The sequence below is a fragment of the Sphaeramia orbicularis genome, chromosome 5 (assembly GCF_902148855.1).
Source record: "Sphaeramia orbicularis chromosome 5, fSphaOr1.1, whole genome shotgun sequence".
NCBI lineage: Eukaryota > Metazoa > Chordata > Actinopteri > Kurtiformes > Apogonidae > Sphaeramia > Sphaeramia orbicularis.
In genome coordinates, this window is record NC_043961.1 from 41752908 (window position 1) to 41780210 (window position 27303).

General features: G+C 38.1%; 1 protein-coding gene across 1 annotated transcript in view; it reads left to right on the forward strand.

Annotated features, from left to right (window-relative positions):
- LOC115419601 (interleukin-17 receptor D-like) overlaps positions 1-27303 on the forward strand; it is a 92053-nt gene that overhangs the window by 37192 nt on the left and 27558 nt on the right. Inside the window, exons 3-9 of the mRNA XM_030134497.1 lie at positions 8750-8872; positions 11020-11138; positions 15404-15533; positions 18736-18771; positions 23317-23468; positions 25916-25981; positions 26058-26112. Of these exons, the coding sequence (XP_029990357.1) occupies positions 8750-8872; positions 11020-11138; positions 15404-15533; positions 18736-18771; positions 23317-23468; positions 25916-25981; positions 26058-26112 (681 nt within the window). The remainder of the gene's footprint in view (positions 1-8749; positions 8873-11019; positions 11139-15403; positions 15534-18735; positions 18772-23316; positions 23469-25915; positions 25982-26057; positions 26113-27303) is intronic.

Here is a 27303-nt window from a genome sequence, read left to right on the forward strand (position 1 = left end):
GCCAATAGGCCTACCGATACCGGCCGATCCGATACTACTGTTAAATTCACTTTTATTATGCACAGTGAGAAAGAAATTGGTGATTAATTAAGGTAATATCAGTGTGTGTGTGGTAGTGTAATGTCAATCATAAAACATATTTACCTTCTCAGTTAACCAGAGGTATAGCAGCTATAGTGGCTATCACTGTTAAGAAACTTTTAGTGCAAAAAGGATCATAAATCCAGTTTAATTTACCCTTTAAATAAGATAGAATAAATGGAGTCTTTACGCAGGGTACCACCCCCGTTGAGAAACATTCTAATAGTCTAACCGCTTGCATTTCGACATGGTAATACCCGTGACAAGGTAAGACAACAATATACTGATAATTGGCATGGCTTTGAGCAAGCTGTGCACCTTTATGTTTTGGCTGTGCTTTTTGAAAATTAACCATGCAAATCACAGGTACATAACTTGCGCATAATACACTGCACTTGTTAAAGTTAACTGCTTTGGCTCATTAGGCCCGAGCCGAGTAAAGCCGGCGCAGGGCCTATTGACTCTGCAGTGGGCGCATGGGGATGAAATCGCCAGTGACGCGGTCGCCTTTCGCCACTGTCGCCACTCTCACACATATTCACATTCACAGCACTGAGACCTTTCCGACAATGTACATGACATGTGCACAAATCGCATATTTACACCTGCTCAGAATGAATGGGAGTCAATGGGCCACGCCCACTCGGGGTCAGTCACTTGTGTGTAAGTGCATGACATGTGACATCTGACCCCACAGACATGTGGGGGAGCTCGAGAGCTTTCAAATAAGGCCAACTATGTGGTTGCCATAGAAACGGCTATATTGTTCTTGTGCTCAGATTCTTATTTTTCTCCTGCTCTTTGAGCTCAATTTTGACCCTCTGAACATTTACGAAAACTCACCAAATTTTGCCCAAAATTCAGAAGTGCGAGAAATTGAATTTACATATAGGTTTCGTAGAGGTCGGTAGAGAAATGTTGCGGCAGCGCCCCCTTGAAAAGTGGAAATGCATTGCGCCAAAGGGAGCTCGTCCAACATAAAGTTTGTTGTAGAGCCACGAAAATCGGTACACAGATTCATCATGAGGAGACAGACAAAAAATATTATTATGGCCACGCCCCTAAACCAACCCTTAGTCGGCCATATTGGATTGAAATTTCCAAAATGCTGAGTCAGCGTTTTCACTTACGTTGTATTTTAACTATCTCCTACTAAGTCGTTTGGCCGAATGAGCTCAAAATCGGTGTACAGTATCTAGAGAAGTGGGACATCAAAAGTTATCCAAATTTTTTGAATCGGTGTCACCGTTTTTGTGCGACGAGTTTACAAACTTTGCGAAGTTTTTTCGAAAATTTGCCATCACAAAAATTGCTTCAGCTCAGACATACAAACACCGATTTGGCTGAAATTTGACTCAGACGTCCATCTCCCAGGCCTACACCCATTTATTGAAAGAAATTGAAATTTCGCACTATAGCGCCACCTAGGGCTGTGCAATTAATTGAAATTCAATTACGATTTCGATTATTACACGCAACGATTACAAAAATTATATAATCGAGAAAAAACGATTATTAATTTTGAGTCGTTTTAATTCACACGCACGCAAGCTACCATGAGCTGCTCTGCCCCACCCCCCTCTAAGCTACTGCTGCCTGCTAGCCGGCAGGTCCACCCCAAGAGGAAAGTTGGACCTAGCGGTCTGGAAAAATGGCAGGAGAATCACAGCAGAAGTGCTTGGTAAACAAAAAGCCAAGTCAAATTCAATTGTATTGAATCACTTTGGGTTTGATGAAGAAGACGAAGAGCAAAAACACATCACGTGCAAAAAGTGTTTCGTAGTTGTGTCCGCACCGACCGCTAACACAACAAACCTTTGTAACCATCTAAAGTTTAACCACCGCTGCCTTTATCATAATCTCATGAAAAACTAAAACACATAAAAACAACTCCGTCTACAACTTCGTCCGCAATGCAATCTTCAGTTTCCGAATCTCTTTACGCTGCAACTCCCGTATTAACCTAACCTAACCCGTATAACCCTAACGTATGTATTCTAGATGGCTGATGTACACAGAAGGCTTGAACTGAAACCTCACGGCACGCCACTGAATTTACTGTTTCATACTACATTGAACATACTTGAATTTATAATTTGCACTTTACGTGAGCTTTTTTTTTTTTTTTTTTTTTTAAATTGCTACAGTTCTATGGCAAATCTATAGCAGTTTAATTACAGTGCACTATTTATTTACAGTACACTTATTTGCATTCAAAGATTTTTTTTTTCATACAAAAGTGAACATACTTTATTTTAGTGGTTAAAAGCTTTATTTATGTTAAAAGAGTATATTTTACATTGTTTTGCAAGAAAAAAATAAACAACTTTAAGGTTAACAAATAATCATTTTTAATAATCGTGATTTCAATTATTGCTAAAATAATCGTGATTATTTTTTTTTTCTATAATCGAGCAGCCCTAGCGCCACCTACAAATGTACATTTACAAAAATGACATCAGTTCGGACATACAAACACCGATTTGGCTTAAATTTGACTCAGACATCTGTGTCCCAGGCCTACACCTATTTGTCAAAAGAAACTGAAATTTTGCACTACAGCGCCCCCTACAAAAATTTTAAAATTTTTTTTTTTTTTTTTTAAATTAAAATTGCTTCAGTTCGGATATACGAACACCGATTTGGCTCAAATTTGACTCAGATGTCTATCTCTCAGGCCTACACCCATTTATCAGAAAAATTTGAAATTCGGTGCCATAACACCCCCTACAATTTTACCTTTACGAAAATTACTTCACGTTAGACATACAAACACCAATTTGCCTCAAATTTGAATCAGTTGTCAATCTCCCGGGCCTACACCCATTTATCAAAAGAAAATGACATTTCGCTAAATAGCGCCCCCTACACATTTACCTTCACGAAAATTGCATTAATTCAAACATACGAACAGCGATTTGGCTCAAATTTGACTCAGTGGTAAATCTCGCAGGTCTACACCCATTCAAAGGAAGAAATTCAATTTTAGCTGCATAGCGCCCCTTACAGATTTACTTATACTAAAATTTCTTTAGTTTGGACATAAAACCAAAGATCTGCCTCAAATTTGAATCAGTCGTCAATCTCCCAGGCCTACACCCATTCATCAGAAGACATTTAAATTTGGTGCTAGAGCGCCACCTGCTGAACGATGGACATACTTCTACTGGACGTGCCCGTGGCGAGGGCCTTTAGATGCCGCTTGCGGCTTTAATTAGCCTTAGTTTTGCTATACTCACTGTACTTTTAAGTTTAGTTATGTTGTACTTTGCAATGCTGCTGCCACCTCTTGAAACACACGCTTCACAGATACTGCAAGTAGCAGTGGAAGCAGTTGGTGTGACAAGTGTAAAATATTGCCACATGGCCAACCCTTTGCTGTTAGCAGCCTCCATGCTAAATTACGTTTCGCACAGTCAATGAACAACTCGCCCATCGCCTTGACAGTGGCGTCACAAAGTGTGCGACACAGATCAGCAAAGTAATGGAGAACCCCCCAGGCAGCGGCTGCTTGAAGTAATGTGATGAATGAAATAAGCACTTTGGATCAGTTGTATGGATTGGCATGTTTTTACCGATATCTGATCTAGGGTTTTGTGTCTGGATCGAAAATGGATGAAAAACTACATGCATGACCTGCAGTATCACAATACTGCTTTTTTAGTACAAACAACAGAGCAAAATACATGTGAATATATAAATAAAAGAGCTTCACAAAAAAGAAACCTATAAAAATATCAACACAATAATTTTGAATAGCGATACAGTATCGCAAAATGAAATATCGCAATGTATTGCGGAACCGATATATTCTTACACCCCTAATCATGATCATGATTTTAAAAAGATGTGAATGATGGAGATCAACCAGAGACCGAGTTTATGCCCATAATGTGAGAAACACAAGTCAACACAGACACACAAAGAACTCCTCGCCCATGGTCACGGACAAAGAGGGAGGCAGGGTTGTCCACGGAAAATTAACAAAAGAAGAAGAGGAAGAAGAAGAGGTCAAAGGGTTTAGGGTGAGGGCTCAGTTACACTGGGAAAAGGTTGATAGCACTGCTCTACAATTTCTTAGAAAATATTTGCACATTAAATGTGCTAAATCTTACATACTTTAATAAAACAAATCAGAAAACAAATGACAAAAGTGCTGGTTAGCTCATGTTTTCAATATATATACTGTATGATGGTGTGTTGTAATACATATGTTGGTGTATCTACATTTATACAATGGATTTATAAATGTTTCACTAGAAAGAACATGAAAAGTGAATGTATCGTAATGTGCAGACACTATTTTGAGGTAGATCTGGTAGAGACAAACATTCCTTTTGAATAAAACCCATTCTCTCATTAATTCTGGCGTGTTATCTGTATGCATTATAAGCTTTCCGCATGTATGTTCATACTAAAGCTGTACAATAAATCGTTTGAGCATCATCATCGCGATGTACATGTGCGCAATAGTCACATTGCAGGTCCTGTAATGTAGATGGCAAATGAACTCTATGTGTTCTCATCTAATTTCAAGGGTATGTGACAAACACTACGCGTAGCAGTCCACAAATCACAATCATTCTTAGTCAGTTTGGAGTGAGTCACTGGTAACAACATTGAAAAAGGAGCAACGAACAAGAGAAAATCACTGTAAACAAAGACTTGGAGCAAAAAAGAAAAGCAACATCAGTTATCTGGAATTATTTCAGCTACAAGACGGATGATATTGAAACACATGTTCAGTCAGTTCAGTCTCGAATTTCACATTTTGGCCAAAGACTGTATCTTAGAATCTACAATGAACTAGCACTTTTGACTTAATTTTTCTTTATTATTGACTCAAATTTGGTAAAGTTCAACTACTTTTATTCTGGAAGCATTTTATTTGTAGACCAGTGATAGTCCAATGGACACACATTCAATAATTACATCATTCATTCATCAAAAGTGAAGTTTTTTTTTGTCTTTTTGCCCATTTTCAGGTCTCACACGATATGAGGGTCAGTTTTCACAGTTTAGTTTTCACAGTTTAATACTGGATATATTTATTTGTTTGTTTGTTTATTAGTTCATGTTGGGCTGAGTTTTTGTGTCCCTTAAATCAACTGATATCAGTGCAAAGATTTTAATTTCAACCTGTGGTCATGAAATAGCTGTTTTATTGTTGTACTGTGTATATTTTAATGATAATCATGTTGATTTGAAGTCATTTAGTCCAAGTATCTGTATCAGAAAATCTACTCTATAAATCCCATAAGTCAGTGGTGGCTCATATTCCCACCAGGTCTGGACATGGGAATAATTCAGTGAATTGAGATTTTGTTTCTGAAGATTGTAAATAATGGCTAAATCACAACATTGAGATGATTCTTTTGAAAACCTTCTTGTAATACCTTTAATTGTAATATATATATTTTGAACTATATTTTGTCTTCAGCTCAGACAGAAAACAATGGGTTATAATTGCAAAGTACCCATGACAATGAAAAAAATTAGGATTAATTTTTTTTTTTACCTAAACGCATAGCTCTAACTAGAAGCACTCGGAGAGCACAGACCTCCGCCAAGGAGGTTATGTTTTTGCCAGGGTTTGTTTGTTTGTTTGTCCGTCCGTTTGTCTGTCCGTTAGTGTGCAACATAACTCAAAAAGTTATTGACAGATTTTGATGAAATTTTCAGGGTTTGTTGGAAATGGGCCCCCCCCCACCCCCGATCACCACCAAAATTTAATCATTTCTTCCTTATCCCATTTCCAACAAACCCTGAAAATTTCATCCAAATCTGTCCATAACTTTTTGAGTTATGTTGCACACTAACGGACAGACAAACAGACAAACAGACAGACAAACAAACCCTGGCAAAAACATAACCTCCTTGGCGGAGGTAATCAATTGAAATGAAAATAATAATAATAATGATAATAATTATAACCATGTTAATAGATTTTATTGAGAACACACTTTTCATTCAAAGAATCTCAGAGTGCTACATCAGAAAAGGACAGATCCCAAAAACATCAAAACATCAACAATTTTAGGCTTTCTTAAATAGATTATTTTTCAGTTTAGCTTTAAAAGAGTCTAGGCTCTGTATTTCTTTCAGCTCCGCAGGGAGGCTGTTCCGAACCCAAGGTGCAGCGGAACAAAAGACTCTGTCCCCCATGGTTCAGAGCTTGGTGGTAATTGAGTGTATTAATTGTAATCAAGAATTTGTGAGTTTCTGTATTGTGTTTAATAAACATTAATGCATTTATGTACATTTTTTGTAGTGTATTATCCCAAACAAACAAACATTGAAAGTGACTATAAACAGTGTCTTATTAGTTTGCAGCATTTTTCAGATGGTCTTTCCTTCCTTTGACATTTAATCTGTCTTTTTTGTCTTTGTGTGTCTGTGTGTGTGTGTGTGTGGGGGGGGGGGGCGTCAGTGGGCGGGCCATGTGCATCCTCTTCTCAAAGTCGGATGAAAAGAAACGTGTGCAGAGTTACAATACTGAGGCGTTTTAGCATCACAATCACAAGCAACTCATTGTGTGTGTACTCAGGTGTGTGTGTGTGTCTGTGTTCTGGAGGATGGAGCTGAAAACAACCCACAAGCTTTCTGTCTTCCTTCCTTTCTTTCCATCCATCCTTCCTTCCTTCCTTCCTTCCTTCTTTCTTTCCTTGTTTCCTTCCATTCTTCCTTATGTGCTGTGTCTAATGTACCAACAGTGTCATAGCTCATAAACATATATCATGAGTCCATTTGTGTGGTTCTGTCTAAACTGCTTTCACCATGTTTAGAACTTCCACAGTTCTATTCATGATCTACACGTATAGAAACTATATACAATCCAGTAGAAACACGATAGAAACATATGTACATGTTTGAATAATATATGTGCTGTTTTTGAGGGAACAGATGAACTTGTTTATTTAGTGTGTGTTGAAGTGAAGATGATTGAACTCCAGTATGAACAGATGTTCACACTGCTGGACCATCACATTTCCGAGGATGGATACTGATGAAAGGTCAGAACAAGGTCATTTTCAACAAAAACCAGTGTTTCACTTTGAGGAAGATGAAAATAAAGAGAATTTCTTGCACTAAAGGAGTTTATTTTTGCTCAGCCTCCTCTTCCTTCTCTTTTTCATTTTTTAACATTTTAAAGAAGCGTGAGAGGAAGAAGAACAGGTCAAAGGTCATCTCTGAACAAGAGGAGGAAGAGGAGCAGGGACGTTCTTCTTATGTGTCCAAAGAGTTTCATGATAAGACAAAGAGGAGGAAGAGCAGTAATAATCCTGCTCCTCCTCCTCCTCTGTTTGGACCATTGAGAGTCTGGGTCCAGGAGGAAGAGGAGCATCCAACTGTGACCTTCTCCATTCGCCCTGAACATGAACCAGCTTTTACAAGGAGGTTGAGGAGCAGTGATTCGTATCGTATCCATGCTCTCCTAACCTCCTCTCAGCCTTCTTCCTCCTCTTCCTCCTCCCTCAGCCTCCTCAGTCTTCAGCTTCAATAGGAGGAAGAGGAGCAGTGAGTCGTGTCTGAGCCCACGCCCCTTCGCTTTCTCCACAAGTCCAGCTTTTCTCCTCCTTTCCTTTGGCGTTCATGGCTCGTTGCTCCTCCTCCTCCTCCTCCTCCTCCTCCTCCTCTCCTCCTCTTCCTCCTCCTCCTCCTTCCATCAGTGATGGAAAAAGTGTTGAGATTCTTTATTAGAGTAAAAGTACTAATAAATTGTAAAAAACGACAACTTGTCCCACGAGCTTCAGTTTAATGTGATGAAAACACTAAACCATCTCAAATGGAAAAGAGCTGATGATGTAGAAACCCTTGTTGTGGAGCTGTAGATGATGTTCACATCATTTCAACATAAGGTTACTTACCTACTGGTTGCATTTCAGCGGCGTGAAGGTCACATAAATGTGACCTGGCCGTTCAGACTGAAGTCACATTGCAAACTAGAAAAGCACTCGGAGAATGCAGACCTCCGCCAAGGCAGATAAGAATCTGATCAAAATCAGATTTGGGCCACATTTGCCGCCTGAATGTAGCCTTAGGTATGTAGCCTACACAACTGGGCTCCTCAACTGGTGGACTGGTGGCTACTCAGTAGTGCTATCGGGGTCCTAAACTATGGAGTATGCGTACGTGTGTTTGTGTGTGTGTGTGTACGCATCTGTATCCAGTGGAAATGGAATGGAAAACAAAACTGAAAACAGGTCTAGCTTAAATATTAGTTTAAAAAATCCATGCAGCAGTAACCGAACCTACTTGAATCTACATCAGGTGATGTATGATGTTCATCCAAACTATGAACAGTGTCACAGTCCAGACTGAGTTAACTTGAATGTAAAAATAAACCTTGGTACACATCCCAGTAGTCCTATCCTGTTTTGTGAAAGTACTTCTACTGCAGGGGTCTCAAACTCCAGTCCTCGAGGGCCACTATCCTGCATGTTTTAGATGTATCCCTCTTCCAACACACCTGATTCAAATGATAAGCCTACCATCAAGCTCTGCAGAAGCCTGATAACGACCGTCAGGTGTGCTGGAAGAGGGAAACAACTAAAACATGCAGGATACCGGCCCTCGAGGATCTGAGTTTGAGACCCCTGTTTACTGCTATATAGTAGTAAATGAATACTGCATTATGTCACTGATCCACCTGTGTCTCTTTAAACAGACTGCTCATTAAACTACCCACTGGGGAAACATGTGATCCATGAAGTTGTCAACGTGTCCTTCAGTCACCTGTCCTGTGACGACCAGGCCGCCGTGGTCGTCCACTGGGCTGCCAGTCCACTGGGTAAACATCCACCTGTCTGTCCATCTGTCTTTCCATCTGTCTGTCCATCTGTCTGTCTGTATGGAGACTAATGTGGGGACAGTATGTAAAAGGACAGAGGAGGAAGAGGAAAGTAAAACCTTCAAAGAGCTGAAATATGTAAGATTATCCCATGTGTGAGTCCCTTTGATCAGGGTTAGAGACAGAGCAGATCACATCACACACAACAATACACTGATTTGACCGGGAAGGAATGTGTGTGTTAGAGAGAGGGAGAGTCAGTGTAAGGTGAACCCCGCTCGCCCTCTGTCTTTGTGACAATACAGTCAGTTGTTTTCTCACTTGGAGACCAAAATCCTCCAGAAATGTCTCATATTCCAGGACACAAAAGGACGTCAAACGGAAGAAGTAATAATGTGTCATACATGGTACATACACACCATAGAGGGGGTTCATGACGCTGACCATAGAACACGCTAGTTGCTTTTCCATTGGACATATGTACAAAACTTTGCCATATATACTAAATGTCAAAAAAACAGAAGTGCGTAATGTCGTTTTTTCCTTTGAATCACCATTGCGATGATTTGTTCATTTATTATCGCATGATGTCACAAGAAGTTATTCCATAAACATGGCAAGGAACATAAATATCTGTTGTTTTGATTGTAGAAGGCCTGTTACCCCTCTATCCTGTACTAAATTAAAAAATGATTCCGTTTCCTCGTGTGTTCACACATTACGCACCATGTTCGTTTTAAAACTCTTCTTCTTCTCTTGTTGTAATATCCACCAACATTCATCACATTTTTTTTTTGTTCACGTGAGTTGTGCAAAATGGTATTTCCATTGCAGTTTTGTGCGATATACCAATTTTGCTACGCCTGAAAACCCACCTCTTGGAAGTGCAAAAACTTTTCATCAAAAACGAGAGTTTGGGTGAAATGATCATTTTTCCATTAGGCAAATTTTTAGGCATAAGTTATAGTCGCACAATTTGAGGGTCAATGGAAAAGCGACTACTGTTAGATACTGAAGTTAAAGGCACATCAGCCTGTTTTCCACAGTAAAAAACTGTGACCTACTACAAAACCTACACATTTGTATTTATTGAGTTATGAGCATCTACCACTGACATAGACTAGATGTACATTAAATGGTTATAAACCTACACTTGTACCGACTTAATCACCTGCAAACATTACAATTCTGTGTTTCAGCAATTGAGTAAAAATAAACAAATGTAAGCAAAAGTATCTATCTGTGGATGCTGACGTTAATGTGTGTTTAGTCTGTTAAACTATTCACTGTCATTGTTAAAAGGACATTAGTAAAACACTGTATTTGTCTGTTAGATAATAGTTTATGATAAAGTGTTTAAGATGTTGAAATAAAGATGTGAAGGTGGTTCAGTGCTACATAACAGACTTAGTTTAGGCTTGAAAACAGCCACAGGTGTATTCTAAAAGTGTGTAATGTATGATATAGTGTAGTAAGTAGACAGACGTATGTATATAATGAGATGGTAAAGCTTGTTGCTATCTGCATCCAGCTTTTAGAATGTGGTATTCAGCTTTAAAAGGACAGGAAAGGAAGAGAAGAAAAGCCAGAGCTGAGCCCAAACCTGCAGCTGTCATTAACAAGCACAAACATCTCGGGGGTGGGGGGTGGGGTGTTCAGGAATCTGCCTGAGACAGAAAAACTGTTATACTGCTGCTCCAGCTCTGTGCACTCCCACAGCGCTAATAGGAAAAACATGTGGTGTGGATGCAAAGGTGTAATTACAAGAAAGGAAAGGAAAGGAAAGGAAAGGAAAGGAAAGGAAAGGAAAGGAAAGGAAAGGAAAGGAAAGGAAAGGGCTTTCATGTTTTTTATGTTCCGTCATGTTTTATCCTTGTTTCCTTTCCTTCTTTCCTCTTAACTCCATGTTTCATTTCCTTGCTTGTACTAAATCCTTCCCTCCCTTTCTCTCTCTCCTCCTCATTTCCTTCTCTTATTATTCCTATTTCCTTTTCTTGCTTATTGCCCTTGTTTTCCCAGGTTGTGTCTTCTTGGTTCCTTCCTCTTTTCCTTGTTTTCTTTGTTTCCTTTCCTGATTTTTCAAGATGGAAGAAAGAAATAAAACAAGGAAATGGATCAGCGTTAATACTGACTGGTTTGATTTTCAGGGATCGAACACATTAAAGGCTTCAGAGTTTATCTGGAAGACAAAAACCCCGATGGAAAACAGTGTCAGCATCTCATCCTCAAAGACCCACGGCAGCTCAACTACTCCTACAGGACGGTGGTGGGTTCCACAGTCAGAAACACCTCAAAACACAAGCTTCACATGGTGGAAACTCTGAAATACATGGACGTCTTTGAAGTCTTCCAGTTTAAATAAGATCAATCTTTTTAAAATATTCACTTTTAAACCTAATATATGCCCTTCCCTAAACAGAAGAAAAGTAACATCCAACATCAAGATTACATTCCATTAGACCAGTGGTTCTGAATTGGTCTGGGTTTTGGGCCCACTATCACCCCTCAGTAGTCACTTTTCCATTGACCCTCAAATTGCATCGGCAATTTCACCAAAACTCTCATTTTTCAAGAAAAAGTTTTTGCCCTCACAAGAGGCGCTTTTTCCGGCATAGTGAAATTGGTATATTGTGTAAAACTGCAATGGAAAGACTTTTTTGCACAGCTAGATTCACATAAACAAAAAAAACCGAGGTTGATAGATGTTACAACAAGCGCAAAAGAAGAGTTTTAAAACAAACATGGCGTGGTATGTGTGGACACACGAGGCAACTGAATCATTTTTTAATTTAGTACTGGATAGAGGGGTAACGAGCATTCTAGATTTAAAACAAATATTTATGTTTGTCGCCATGTTTATGGAATGACTTCTCGTGACATCTCGCGATAATAAACAAATCACCGCATTTTTGATTTAATGGAAAAACCAACATTATGCACTTTTTTTTTTTACATTTATTGGGTATTGGTAAAGTTTTGCGCATATGTCCAATGGAAAAGAGACTATTGACAAGACAAGACCCACATTTATAACAATTAAACTTTTCATATATATTTGATATAAAGATGGTGTGTTTTGAACCTGAGATAATACAGAATACCACAGTATGAAAACACAGAAGACAAGTTTAATGATAAACCAAACTGACCAGCAGGTGGCGATGATAAATATGGAAATATTCCCTTTAACACTAAATTAGGTCCATTAGAATCAAACCCGAAAATATTATCAGGGCCACATAAGAAAATAAAAGCACTTGTCACTATGAGAATAAAGTCGTAAAATATCAAGATAAATCCCATAATTTTATGAGAATAAAGTTGAACACAAAAAAGGTCATAATTTTACGAGAATGAAGTCATAATATCATGAGAGTGATGTGATCATATTTCGAGAGTAAAGCCATATACTGTACCATCTTTGGGTACATATCTGGGTCTGGGCCACGGGGGTAGCAACCTCATAAGGAGACCCCAGACAGCCCTCTCCCCAGGCACTTCCACTAGCTCTTCCGGGGGAATCCCAAGGCGTTCCCAGGCCAGCCGAGAGATATAATCCCTCCTGTGTGTCCTGGGTCGGCCCCCAGGTCTCCTCCTGGACGAACATGCCCGAAACACCTCCCCAGGGAGGCATCCAGGAGGCATCCTCACTGATACTTGAACGACCTCAACTGGCTCCTCTCGACATGGAGGAGCAGGGGCTCCACTCCGAGTCCCTCCCGGATGTCCGAGCTCCTTACCCTTTCTCTAAAGCTGAGCCTTCACCCTGCGAAGGAAACTCATTTCGGCCGCTTGTACTTGCAACCTCATTCTTTCGGTCATTACCCAGAGCTCATGACCATAGGTGAGGGTCGGAACTTTGGTCGACCAGTAAATCGAGAGCTTCACCTTTCGGCTTAGCTCCCTCTCTTTACCACAGTGGACCAGTATAGCGTCCGCATCACTGCAGATGCCGCCGCAGTCTTCCTGTCTATCTTCTGCTCCATCCTACCTGCTGATCTTCATTCCAGCCGCTTTACACTCAGCTGCAAACCGCCCCAGTAAGAGTTGGAGGTCGATGCTTGATGAAGCTAAGAGGACTACATCATCTGCAAAAAGCAGAGATGACATCCTCCCACCACTGAACTCGACCCCCTCCACCACCCAGCTGCACCTAGAAATTCTGTCCATAAAAGTTATGAACAGAACCATTGACAAAGGGCATATCATAATTTACGAGAATAAAGTTGTACCCACTTGTCGCATAATGGAGAACTTGGAACATTTTGTGAGATCATACTTTCATTTGGGGTTTACGCACAGCAAAATACTGAGCCTATTACCCCACCATCAACACATCATCATTAGTCAAAGGATGTTGAAGCGAGTTTGCACACATTTGGGTTTGTTTTATAGTAAGAACCGGACGGATTTGGAGCAGATTGCCTCTTTTGTGGAGGAGGAACTGACTGGAAGTGGTCGGCTGGAGGGCTATCGGTATTACCAGAGACTCTGCCATCAACAAGGCTTAAGGCTTACAATTTCTACATTGTGACTTTTTATCGTGCTTTTGCAAATTTATTTTCAAAATAGTATGACTTTAATCTCATACAAGTACATTATTGTCATTAAATTATGAGGTTTTTTTTAAAACTACGACTTTATTCTCATAATATTATGGCTTAATTCTCAAAATATTATGACTTTATTCTCATAGTGACAAGTGTTTTTATTTTTCTTATGTGGCCCGAATACACCATTGTAAGAAAGTGAACTCAGGTAAAAATTAAAAGTTCATTCAGTCACTTACTGAAGAATTAAACATACTGAGGTTTTTGGCCAGTGGAAGTAAAACCATATCTGATGGAATCATTATCATAACTGAGTGTCTCCATGATATGAATACAGACTTTTGATTCTTCTTTTATGCAGTGAAATGTTTGGTGTTAATTATCATTACAGTGCATTACCGCTATCTAGAATAGAATGAGCTTAATTGTCATTGCAAAATACATTTGTACAGTGCAATGAAATTTGGTTTTACGTTCTGTAAGGTGCTCAGGTTGAATACATACAGGTTGAATTATACAGTCAAGAATAAAAATATAATAATAAAATAAGTATAGAACAGTCAAGTAAAAGACAGCTCACACACACACACATACACCACACCGAGTCCAGTGTCAAATATGAAGAATATACAGCTGACAGTTATGACTATTGTGTTAAGTTTTTAGGTAAAGGGAGTAGAAAAGAAATGAGAAGCTACTCACTGCATCACTTCGAGTTGTATTAATTATACAATGGAAGACTCTCACCTGTTTCTGTAGGTAAATCCAGGTGGTGACTGGGTTTTTTTGACTGGTCAGTATATTGATTTAGCCATAAAGACCCAAAACCATCTTCTGATCTAAACTGTTTAACCCTTAAATAGGGCACTCATTAAAATACGCTGAAATTCAAAATTTCAACCTTAGTCCAATAACAATTGGACATCATCCTCCTCCTCCTTGTCATCGTTACTGATGGTAGGGTGGGTTGCCGTGACAACTGTCTCTCGCCATAAAACGTCCTAGCAGGCACTTCCTAAAAATTAAACACAAGCAATAAAACCATTATAAGGTCATAAACTGATAAAAATCAGGAATGTTCACTATTTATAGCTTCAAAATGTCTGTAAATGGGTTAATATTCTGCATAGTGTTATAAAAACTATAGAAAATGCACTAAGTAATCGGGCATATGTCCAAAAACAGACATACCAAATTGACTCTAATTTTTAAGTGACCTGGGCGTATGATTCCCATTTCAATGCCATAATTTCACTCATTTCACTAAGTCCTCCACACACATCACATATGTCATCAATCAGTGATGAGGCACATGACGGAACCCATATTTAATGTGTGTGTAAATGACCAAAAATAGAAACTTGCCCAATATGTGTTTAATACCTGTTGATCCACTAATCCTATCAGTACATTAAAATGCAGTTTGTTATCTTTCATGGTCATCAGATATGACCTATTTGGACGTTCAGAGGCTCCATCATTACCGTGGAAACACTGTCATCTTCTACAACATTGATTCACCAGTAAAACCCATGGAGTTGGATCAGTGACAATGGATGGACACACTGGGTTTATGTTCAGCGAATGAGAGATTTTGTTGAAAAAGTGTCTTTTTCCTCATCTTTTCTCTGTTTTGACTTAACCTTTGAATTTACTCTGAACATGTACATGATCAGTCAATTAAATATAGGAAAATACATGATTTACACTGAAAAATTTAAAGTACAGAGGATAATATAACGAATGGTGATAAATCACTGAGGAAAGATTAAAAAAAAAACATTTGGAAGTTGCAGCCAAAATAGTTGTGGGCCTGTAAGGGTTCAGTGCAGGATAAACTTACCTGATCAATAAGAATGGCTGCAGACTCATGCAGCAGCCAAATGGACTCATTCAGGACAAACTGTTGTTTTTATTCAGTGTTTTAAGTGCATCAGTATGACCTAATTATTGATCAGTTCTGATGAATGTCCTCCCTCAGAAGCTCAGCAGTCAGCCGTTCACCGGTTTGACCTTTGACACCGACTACATGGTCCGTGTGGTTCCTTTTCCGTCTCTGATGAATGAGAGTTTCTTCCATCCGTCCTTCCTCCGAAGCAACTGTAAGTCCAGTTTTTACGTTTATTTAAAGGAGCGTACGATGTTTGTCACCAATTTTTCATCGAATCTATAAAACCCAAGTGATAGCTTAAGTATCACGAATCCGTTTGTCTTTCCGTGATTACACACCTGAACCACTTCCCTCTTAGTGAACCGCTCAGGCCTTTTCGGAATTCGACACAGTCGCAGCAGAAGAAGCAATGAAGCCTTCTCTGTGTTGTTGCTGCTGCGGCCATACTGCGGCTGCATGGAATTCCAACAAGGCCCAAGTGACGGTTTGGTTTTGGTTTGGTATGTAAACAAACGGACTGCTTCTGATGAAGTCAACTTCAAAGTTGCTCACTGTAAGGGAAGTGATTCAGGTGCATAATCACAGAAACATTAACACATTCGTGATACTTAAGCTATCACTTGGGTTTTACAGATTTGATGAAAAATTGATGACAAACGTCATACGCTGCTTTAAGAATCATTAGATAATCATACAAACCTCAACGTCCATGAGTTAAATAAGCTGAGGAGCTCAGACTGATCCACATTTATATTTGAACAGTTTTTGTCTATATTTGTGATTTCGTATCCGTCGTTGAAATGAATTTTGACTTTTGGACATTTTCTTTTTTTTTTTTTTTAACTTATATTTTATTGTTTCATTTGTAACATTTTACAACACAAACATTTAGAACATAGTGTCAGTTAACGTCTTGTATGTTGTCCACTTTTTCCATTGATATTCGCATGTTGCTTGCTGTGGTCTTATATGATATATGTACGTTTTTCCATGTTGTGAATTTCTTCCACAATGTCTCTCCAATTATTTAGGGTAGGGGGGGTCCTCTTTACACCATTTTCATGCGATGGCTTTTTTAGACACTACCAAGAAGATTTTAATCAAATACTTATCCTTACTTGGTATGTTTTCCTGCTAAATGAGCCAATATTGCACAGAACATGTTATTGGTAGTTCATATCCTAGTATTTTCCAAAATTCTTCACTAATATTATCCCAATATTAGGATAGTTTTGTGCACCGCCAAGAAACATGCACATGTCCCACAACCTGCTCACCGCACAACCTCCAGCAGGGCTGATGTAATGATAGTGAAGCCTTTTTGATCTTTGGTGTTATAAAAAATCTTACTATGTTTTTCCAACAAAATATTTTCTAATTTCTAGAATTAGATGTAGTTACTTGAGTTTCACATGTATCATACCACGAGCCATCACTTCATTCTACAAACAATTCTTTACTCCATTTATCTCTAATATACAGAGTTGAGGTTTTTCTGTTGGACACCAATCCCTGATACAGTTTGGATATCACTTTTTCTCCTGTGTTTGACTTTTGGACATTTTCTAACTCAGTTGTTCATCTTTTACATTATTGCAGCCTCATACAAGATTCAAGAGATTCAAGATTCACAGCGTTTTATTGTTATGTGTTCAGTAATAACAGGTTTCTCTGTACAATGACAATCTTACTTTGCCGTCCACAGTGAATGAAAAGAGACTTTAAGATGTAAAAAAATCAGGGTTTGTACAGGTGCTTGAAATCCTTGAAAATGCTTAAATTTCAATGTTGTATTTTCAAGGTCTGAAAAGTGCTTGAATTTTTGTTGAAGTGCTTGAAAATGCTTTGAATTGTAACCAAAGTTACTTACAGACAGGTGATACATTTTGAAAAATAAAACTTTGTGTCAAAAACGAAAATTTCCAGGTGCTCTCAGGTCAACTCCAGGTAAATTTTTATCCTAATCTTTGTCTTAGTGTGAGACTAACAGACTAATTCAGGGGTGTCAAACTCATTTTAGTTCAGGTTCCACATTCAACCCGATTTGATCTCCAGTGGGCCATACCAGTAAAATAATAACATAATTGCTTATAAATAATGACAACTTTTCCTCTTAATTTTAGTGCAATAAAAAACATTAAATTATGAAAGTATTTCCATTTACAAACTTTCACTAAAAATGTAAAAAACCTGAAGAACAAACTGAAATTTTGTAAGAAAAATAAGTGCAATTTTAACAATATTATGCCTCAACGTATCATTTTTACATGTGCATTACACACAATGTTACATAAACCTGTGGTACCAATCAGAATATTGTTAAAATTTTGGAGTTTGGAACTAAAATAAGAAGAATTTCTACAATATTACATCACAACTTAATTTTATCACAACTTATAGATCACAGTGGATCTGCAAATGCACAAAACATTTAGTAACAGGCAGAATATTGGTACAATTGCACATTATTTATTTTAGACATTTCAGGTTGTTCATATTTGTTAAGATTATTCACACTTTTTTGTTACAGGATAGTTTGTAAATATAAATATTTTCATATGTACTATTATTTTTTCACATTAAATCAAGAAGAAAATTTGTACTTGTTAATTATTTATAGATAATGCCAGTGGTTCCCAACCTTTTTTGGCTCGTGACCCTATTTTAACATCACAAATTTCCGGCAACCCCAGACATTCAAAACTGAGACTTTTTTTTTTGCTTAAACTAATTTGTTTCTGATCATGTAATAGTTTGCTATACTATGTTGCAAATAAACGTTAATTTTAGATGACATTTAGTCTATATAATGTTTATTACTATGGATGGAGGCAGAAAAGCCAGGTGTAGATTACTGCACAAAGTGAGAATTTTATTTTCCATGGTCAGGATATGTACAGGCAGCCCAGCTTGGATTTACAAGGCTGACAATTAATACTGAACAAACAATAATTCAAACTATGAATTATGAAAGAGCTGCAGCATCTTAAACCGACCACAATGAACATTTGAAAGATAAACAGTACCACAGTGCTTCGGTTCCAGCTTCAGAGTTTGTCATGTCTTTTATGTATTGTGATTGTCTCTATCAATTCACCATATATTTTTTATTAGTAATTTTTTTTTTTTTAATCAATTAGTAGAAATTTCAGGCTACCCCATTTGAATTCCAGGCGACCCTATGTGGGGTCCCAACCCCAAGGTTGAAAAACACTGGATTATGCTATTATTTTACTAGATCACATTGGTCTGTATGTGGAACATGAACTAAAAAAAACGTTTGACACCTTTGATTGTTAATGCCTTCAGTGTAATTTTTGCATTGGAACCAAATTGAAACCTTTGGCGGGTTGGTTTGGGCCCGTGGGCCGCATGTTTGACACCCTGATCCAATTGTTGCTGTTGTTCTTCCAGCCTGTGAGTCCTCCTGGGTCCAGACAGCCTCGTCTGTAAGCCATGTAGTTCCTCAGTGTGGTCGTCATAACCAAAGCCAGGCGCTCTGCTTAGAAACCCAAACTGAACACACACACACACACACACACACACAGTTTTACATTCACTTTGATCTACGACGTAAAAGTCAGAAAAATGTTCTTAGACAGTATGAACACAACATATTTCATGACCATTTAAGATGAGTGTGATCAGTGGTTAATTATAGGGATGAATTAGGGAAAGGATGAAGCAATGAACCAAATCAAACCCAGGACAGAGTCTGACTGATCCAACAGCTTCTACAGCTGAGGAACATCCTGCTTAGGTGGGATTATGGGTGAGGACCTCCTGTTCTCCTGGTAAAGCCACACCCCCTTCCTGAACTTGCACAACCCCAGACCATCATTAGTTGTGTAATTAATGCTGAAAAGAACAACATGCTGCCTTCAGGATGACAGTTATTTCAGGGAAGTCAGTGACGATGTAAACCAACCCTGGACTGATGCTTCCCTCCTGGTCCCTAATGGAGAATGTGTTGAACATAGCACAAACTGTAACAGTAATGATCCTGTACTGTTTTAGATCTGATGAATGGGACGAAATGACAGGTGAGCCAGTTCATATGTTCAGGCACTGAAGGAATCAAGAAAAGACATAACATTAGACACTTAGGCTACAGTCAGACAGCAGGTCTTATGCTGCGTTCCATGCTGGGTTTTGAGCCCGGAAGTCACGACTTCCAGCCACAACTCACAACTTTGTAGCGTTCCAGGCAAGTATGCCAAACTAGCTAAGGGCAAGGAATTGTAGTAGCTAGATGTAAACAAACCAGCATGGTGGACCGTATGGGGCTTACGTTCATTTACAAACATTTCTATTGCCAAAGGTGCTTGCTCCTTGCTTATTTGAGGGAAACAGAGGCACTGCATGAAGCAAGAGAAGCTGTTATACCTTTTATGTTACATTATTGTATATTTGAATATGTATTTGGTATTAATTTATTCTTGCACTCTTTAGACTGAAAACTAGCTAACACTAGAGTAGGTGCTGATTATGCAGAACATTTGTGGATAATAATGTTAGAGCAATACCTTGTTTAATAAACAATTTACATAAATACTGCATCCATGGAGGCTGCCATTGTTGTTTCAGGGGAACTGGGGGTACATCGATTTACTGCGAATTCATGGGTGGGAAGTCACAGGTTTGACTGGCATTTCAATGCATTTTCACTGGTAGAAGGTTGGAAAAACACGGGTTACAAGTTACCTGGAATGCAGCATTAAAGCTATACCGTATGATGTGGCATTTTTACACTTTTTCTTTTGTCATCTTAAATGCTCCTAATAAGCGTGTGTCAACTAAAATATAAAGAATCCACCAGGTTTTGAAACTCAAAATGTTTAATTCTCATATTGTTCTGATAATAAGTCTGACCAATCATTTTAAGTCGGTCCGAATGAAATAATTGGTCGAACCTGGCTGAGCCTCCTGTCAATCATCCATTACGGCCGTTCAGCATCCGATCCATTATCGCGCTCCCGCATCTGATATGCCTATCTCCGAATCTGATGCTTCACTCACGCTGCTCCTCCTGTCACCTGACCACCAGTCTACTGTCTATGATGTGTATGGATAAAACTCAAATGCACATGTGGAAGGAAAAAAAACGGATTTATGAACAGAAACAACAACTAAGGGGAACAAACAGGAGTCTGATGATTGAAGGATGGAGATAAAGTCCGGAAGTCAGACTGTACTGGACTGAACAGACAGGTCTGCAGGAAGCTCAGCTTTTATGACCGCAGTACTGATTCAGGTACATGTACTTAGTGTCACACAATGTAGGATTATGTAAGATGATAAATGTACGGACTATGAAACCTCAAATGTCCACGGAAAATTCGCGGAGGCCGCGCGTTCACAGTGCGCGTGCTGGGCACCTCATCAGCTGAAGACACTGACCCAGTGCTGCACAGACCAGACACTTAAATTCAGGGTCTACTGATGGAAACAGGGGCCGCGGCAGGTGGATGATGGATCTGATTACTGAGGAGGGGTCTGCGGACACGCTGAAGTGGACCGAACCTCCACTTCCACCTCCGCTTCCATCACGCGCATCAGGTAAGAGGAAAGCGTCAGAGCTCAGTGGACACTGAGGGATTTCCATGCAGTTCTATCAGGCTGCCCTCCGCGTCGAAATCCGACGCAGAAGGGGTACCCTCTGCGTCAAATAGTGCCGAACGGGGCTCTGACCATGCGTCCATTTCTGACGACTTGGGATGAGCGGGCGGGGCTTTGGAGGGAGGCGGGTCGTCATGTTCAACTTTTACTAAGTGCTGTTGAGAAATGCCACATCGGTAGGTATAGCTTTAAGCACTATTTGGATTTTTGGGGGTATCCGATTTTTTTGTGCTCGTTCATATTACACATTGTATTGGATTTCTATCAGTTTTGAGTATGAACTGAATGCGACCCTGAAGTGACCTGCATGCACAAAAGAGGTCCTGATGTAATATGTGACCACGCAGGCACACACTTGTTTATGGAATGTAAATATGTTTTTCCCACCCGCTCCTCCTCTGGGACACGAATTGTGACGTTTGTCGCTTTTAATTACATACAGGTCGGATAATGCAACCTGGCCGTTCATACGAAGGTCACATGGCAAAATATCAGATACGTATCGGATTTAGACCACACATGAAATGGCCGGGGTCGGATTTGAAAGAATCATATTTGGTGCTGTTCAAACTGTCTTTAACGATTGGATACAGGTCACATATGGGCAAAAAAAAATCAGATTTGGGCCACATTTGCCTGCAGTTTGACCGTAGGCCTATATACAGGCGTGGGGTCTTAAAAGTCTTGAATTTACAAAGCTACATTTAATACCATAAAAAAGTCTTTAAAAGGTATCAAATTTCATATGCTAGGTCTTAAGTTATGTTGCCATAACTTGTTGACTGTATTGTATTTAAATGTGACCAGGTTGTTACTGGAAATGAGAATCAGTTTTCAACTAGCTTACCTGGCTAAATACATAACAGACATACATACATACATAAATACATAAATAAATGCATACAGTACATATATAAATAAATACACACATGAATAATTGCCAAAAATAAATAAATAATACACTGATTCCTAAATAAATACAGACATACATAAATACATAGATAAATAAATGCTTAAATATATAAATAAATTCATAAATAAATACATACATAAATAAATTTATATGTACATGCATGTGTCTATTAATCTCCAAGCCTGCAAAGACACTAATGTTAGTCACTCACTTCCACCTGTTTCAACCCAACAATTTATATTGAAATTAGGAACATATCTTCGCTAACTTTGCAGCCCCGGTGAGAAATGATTCAGAAGGGTGGGAATAAAGGCGTTGGGGTAAAAAAATACATTTTCCTCAATTCAAGGAGTCATGAATTTTTGCCAGTGTGGCTGTGAATATGGGCATTAAATTCTATTCTAAGTAGTCTTAAAAAGGTCTTAAAGTCTTGAATTTAACTTGTAGGAACCTGTAGGAACCTTATTATACATACTTGAATGAACACATATTTATTTACATGTACTGTCTCCAATGAAATACAAGTCAAATATATTTTAAGTATATTTCACTGCTTTAATTCTTTTATTTCTGTTTTTGAAACTTTTCTTATCTGTGGTTGTAGAAGTTTCTAATATCTACAGAATCTGCCAGAGAATCTGTGTTTTGTAGTTTTCTTGGTTATTGCAGTTATCCAGTAATAGTCAGTACATCCATGACTATGGGACAAACAGGAGCCAATAACATGGAATGAGCAGATTGGATATGGAGTCTACTGGTGAACTAATAAAGGCTGAATGACACAACTGAACCTGAAGACACAAGTATTCAGTCAGTCCATTAGAGTTTCCATTCATGACAACAGTCTAAAACAGGGGTGGAATTATTCTCAGATAGTAGCAAACAATAATGACTGGAGTTCCAAAACACATGAAAACAAAGGCGTCCATGTTTAAGGATCGTATACATTAGCCTCAGGAGAGCAGATTTGCTTTAATTTCTCTCTTGTGAAATACTGAATTTACTGGATTATCAGGCAGATTGTGTTGTGAGTGGATTTTTAGGGATGGATGAGTAGGAATGGCAGCCCTTGTTAATTTGTTCAGTAATGTATAACCTGTTTGGAAAATGTAATGGAAAATGAAGGGAGAGCAGTAGATGACAGATCAGCTCTGTGAAACATGTTTTTTGTATTTATCAGAGCTAGTTTGTAACAGGGCTTGAATTCTGAACTATGTATGACGTCCCTCATAAAAAAAAAGAAAAAAAAACATAAAGCATGAAGTTGCAGAAATAAGACACTCGAGTTAAAAAGAAATCTAATTGTGTGTTTGAAGGGACTACTCTGACCTCTTGTGGAAAAGCAATGGAATTTCCCTCTTAAATGAAAACAAAAAACCAAAAAAATACCCAAAGCTGTCCATGTTTAAGGATCGGCATCACATCCACAAACTGCTGTTTCCATGACACTAAGGCATGTTTTCCCTTTCAGTTTGGAAGCCGAAGACCCTGAACGTGTCTCAGCTGGGCTCCAACCTTCATGTGGCCTTCGACCAGGCTCCACCCACCTTTGGCTTCAGCTTGTATTACCTGTACTACAAACTCCGACAGGATGGACCGTTCAGATTGCAGCGATGCAAACCAGTAAGATTGAAAGCATGGGTCTGCTCACGATAGCAGCAGACTGGGCTATCTACAGACTAGCCTTTAAAAAATGGGAATAACATGAACAATCTGAAATGTCTCAAGACAAATCAGTATCATTTTAACAATATTCTACCTCAGTTTATCATTTCCATGTGTACGTTATAACTTACAGACCACAGTGGATATACAAATACATAAAACATTTAAACTATGGAACCAGTGTTTAACAGCAGAGAAATTAAGGAAATGAAGCATCGATTCAGGAAAACTGTAATTAAAAAAAAAAAATTATTCGAGTCAATTAATTGTTTCAGCTCTACTGAACAGATAGAGATGAATTTTTTTGATGTCTACAGGGAAATACACTTTTTCATCGGCTCAATAGAAAGAACGAAAGAAAGAAAGAAAGAAAGAAAGAAAGACTCTTATGGCACTGGGTATGAGGGATCCTCTAATTCAGGGTCCACATTCAGTCCAATATGATCTCAAATGGATCAGACCAGTAAAGTAATAACAGTGAAAAAGTTAAATTACATCATGAAAATGTTTACATCTACAAACTATCCTTCAAAAAATATGAATATCATGAACAACCTGAAATGTTTTAAGAAAAATAAGTGTAATTTGACCAATATTCTGCCTCAGTTTATCATTTCCACATGTACATTATAACGTACAGATCACAGTGGATTGACAAATACACAAAACATTTAATGACAGACAGAATACTGGTACAAATACACTGACTTCTATTAAGACATTTTTCAGTTTTTGCCAAATTTATTTTGGTTATTTGCATTTTCTCTGAAAGGATAGTTGGTATAAACATTTTCATGTACTTTGTAGTTGTCATTATTTGTAGGTTATTCTGTTGTTGTTGTTGTTGTTGTTGTTGTTGTTGTTATTATTATTATTTGACCGGTCTGATCCACTTTAGATCATATTGGTCTGTATGTGGAACCTAAACTAAACTGATTTTAACATCCTTTGTTGTTCAGACCAGACATGGACAGACATGGACAACAGCATACCCTAGAGGAGTTGCCTTTTGGTGAACTTGATACAGTAACATATTACATAACAGATTTTCACAACATAGTGTGAAAATCTTAAATCCACGGAGTAATGAACCTGGCTTTAGTGTTTACCGGACAGAAAAGCCCACTGTTAATACTGCAGCCAAGACATGCTAGTTAAAACATCCAATGCTTTCAGCCCAATTGTATATGAGTATTTCATTGTCATTCATATTCATGTTATAATAAATTTCTGGATCATATTATCAATCAGCATATAAATTCCCTGGGAGTCAATTCAGTATATTTATTGAATTAAACTAAACTCTGTGCAGTGTTAAGATGATGGATGGATGTTACTTTATAGCTAGGTCCAAAGTACTTAAATATTTATTTTACTCCACACCAATTTTTGTAAAATTTGATTGATTGATTTATTGTTAATATCTTCAGTGTAATTTTTTCATTTCACATTCATCCCATGGGCCATATTGGACCCTTTGACGGCCAGTTTTGGCCCAGGGGCCATATGTTAGACACCCCTGCTATAGTGTTAATCATGCTACAGATTCACACATGTTCTGTGTTTTCATCTGCTGAGCTGTTTGAAACATAGTATGTGTCATATTACTGCAGCCGTTACTGAAAAGGTTCATGACATTAGTTGATATCTAAACAGAATCAGAATCATTTGACGCTTTTTTAAAATATTAAACCTTTATTGATAATCAAGAAGTAGAAAGTACAAGTATTCAGAGTTAGGGTTGGGGTTAGGGAAGTTCAAGTATTGATAGAAACAATAAGAAGGGAGGCATAACAATACAAAAAAGTGCAATGCAATAAAAAAAAAACCCTATCACGTATTAACAAAAACAATTATCAAACAGCTCAAGGGTACATTCACATTTGCGATTTTTTTACTAAAGCTAATGTTTTATAATACATTTTTAATTCTTTAATGTAGATGTTTATGTTAGGGAGGGATCAGGAGGACTTTGCCTTATGAATATGATATTTGCTCATCAGTCTGATTAGATAAATTAAGAAAATTGAAGGTTTATTAGAGCATTCAAATCTAATTATCATTTCCTTTGGAGATATTGACATATGTTTTTTGGTTTTGTTAAAAATAACTTTCTCCAGTTCCCTCCAAAAGTTCCAATTCCTCCCTTTCAATTTTGTGTCTCTAATAAAATCTGAGAAATTCATTTTAAGATTTTACATAGCATCTAATCTGCCTTCACAATTCCTTCCTCTCAAGATTTGCTGACATTGATGCAAAATGTACCTTCTGTATAAATGAGCCAGAAACAATTTTGCATTTATTTTATGACTATTCCTCCTCTGACATGTTTCTAAACAGAATCACAATCATTTGAAGCTGTTAGTGACTTTTCTACTCATTGTGTCATCATTTCCTTTGTGCAGGAGGTGAATCAGGCCAGAACCAGCTGCATCCTTCAGGATGTCACCCCGGGAACCTACACCATCGAGGTACAAATTGAGCAGGTCAAAGGTCACTGTGGCTGGTGTCTTGAAGTTTCATTGGGTTTTGTTATTTTTGTTTCAGCTAAGAGATGACAGTAACACGACCAGGAAGCAGACACAGTATCATGTCAGCCAGGGTAAGGACTTCTGTTCTCTGTCGTCTGAGTCTGATATATAGGGAATGATGTTCATGAACTGTCATACGAACTGTAACAAATGACTACTTTTCTATAAGGAGGCGCTTTTCTCAATGAAAAACCACCAGTAAAACCAATGTCAAAGCAAACAAGAAAACATCGAAGACTGTGATTATTCATAAATGAAACAATCAAAGTTCATGGTAGATGGTGTGAATTTTGGAAGCTTCACAAGTAGTTTATCAAAGAATCTGTGGTTTGTTTTCAAAAAATTCAACTGAAGATGGTGAAAAGATCGTTGAGAGTCAGCACTCGGTGACACAGATACATCCCATAATGTCTTTAATGCACATTTATTGTGCAAATGTTTATGGAAAGTTTTAAAAATTTAATATCCTATGTACATTCTCACTTGAATAATATAACTCCAGAAATCTGATAATGAGCGGAGTATTGGTGTGCATGTAAACAGCTCAGTGATGGAACGCTGTCCTTCCTCTACCATTAATTACAGACATGTGTAGCATAGCCTACAGCGCCACCTTCTGACCACATGGTGCTACCTGGATTAGTCAGTAAAAACCAGTTTATGGTAAAGCCCGTCATTCAGTTTCACCACTGAAAAAAAAAAACAGAATTCTCTTGACATTTTATGAAGACACAGCTAGTGGGAAGGAAAATCCCCCTTAAATTTGACTCTAATCCTCCATCGACTGGGGTTAAAATTGGATTAAAATGAGGAAAGTGTAAAATTAATGAAAAGAAAAGCACTGGGTTCAACTCTGAGTTCACCTCCTTCCTAGTAGTAGTTAGTATCACAATTTTTTTGGTATCACAATATTTTTTTAAGTTGACAGACAAACGACCCAAACAGATCAGAGTTTAGACAGTTTATACACAGTTGAACTGTGAGAATAATGAATAATAATCCACAATAATTCCTTCATAAAGCCTCTGTCTGCACAGGAACATTTATGCTAGAATACCAAAACCATGATTTGTCTTAAATTCTGTCTTGAATTATAATAAAAAATTATCTTTAAAAACAAACATCTTAAACATTTTTATCTTGAGGCTTTTTAATCTTATTATAAGTATCTGTTACATGTGGATAATGTGTTGTGTTCAGGGACACTCTGATGTGTTAGAAATGGTCAAATCCATCCAACTGTAATCTTCCACTGACAGTAA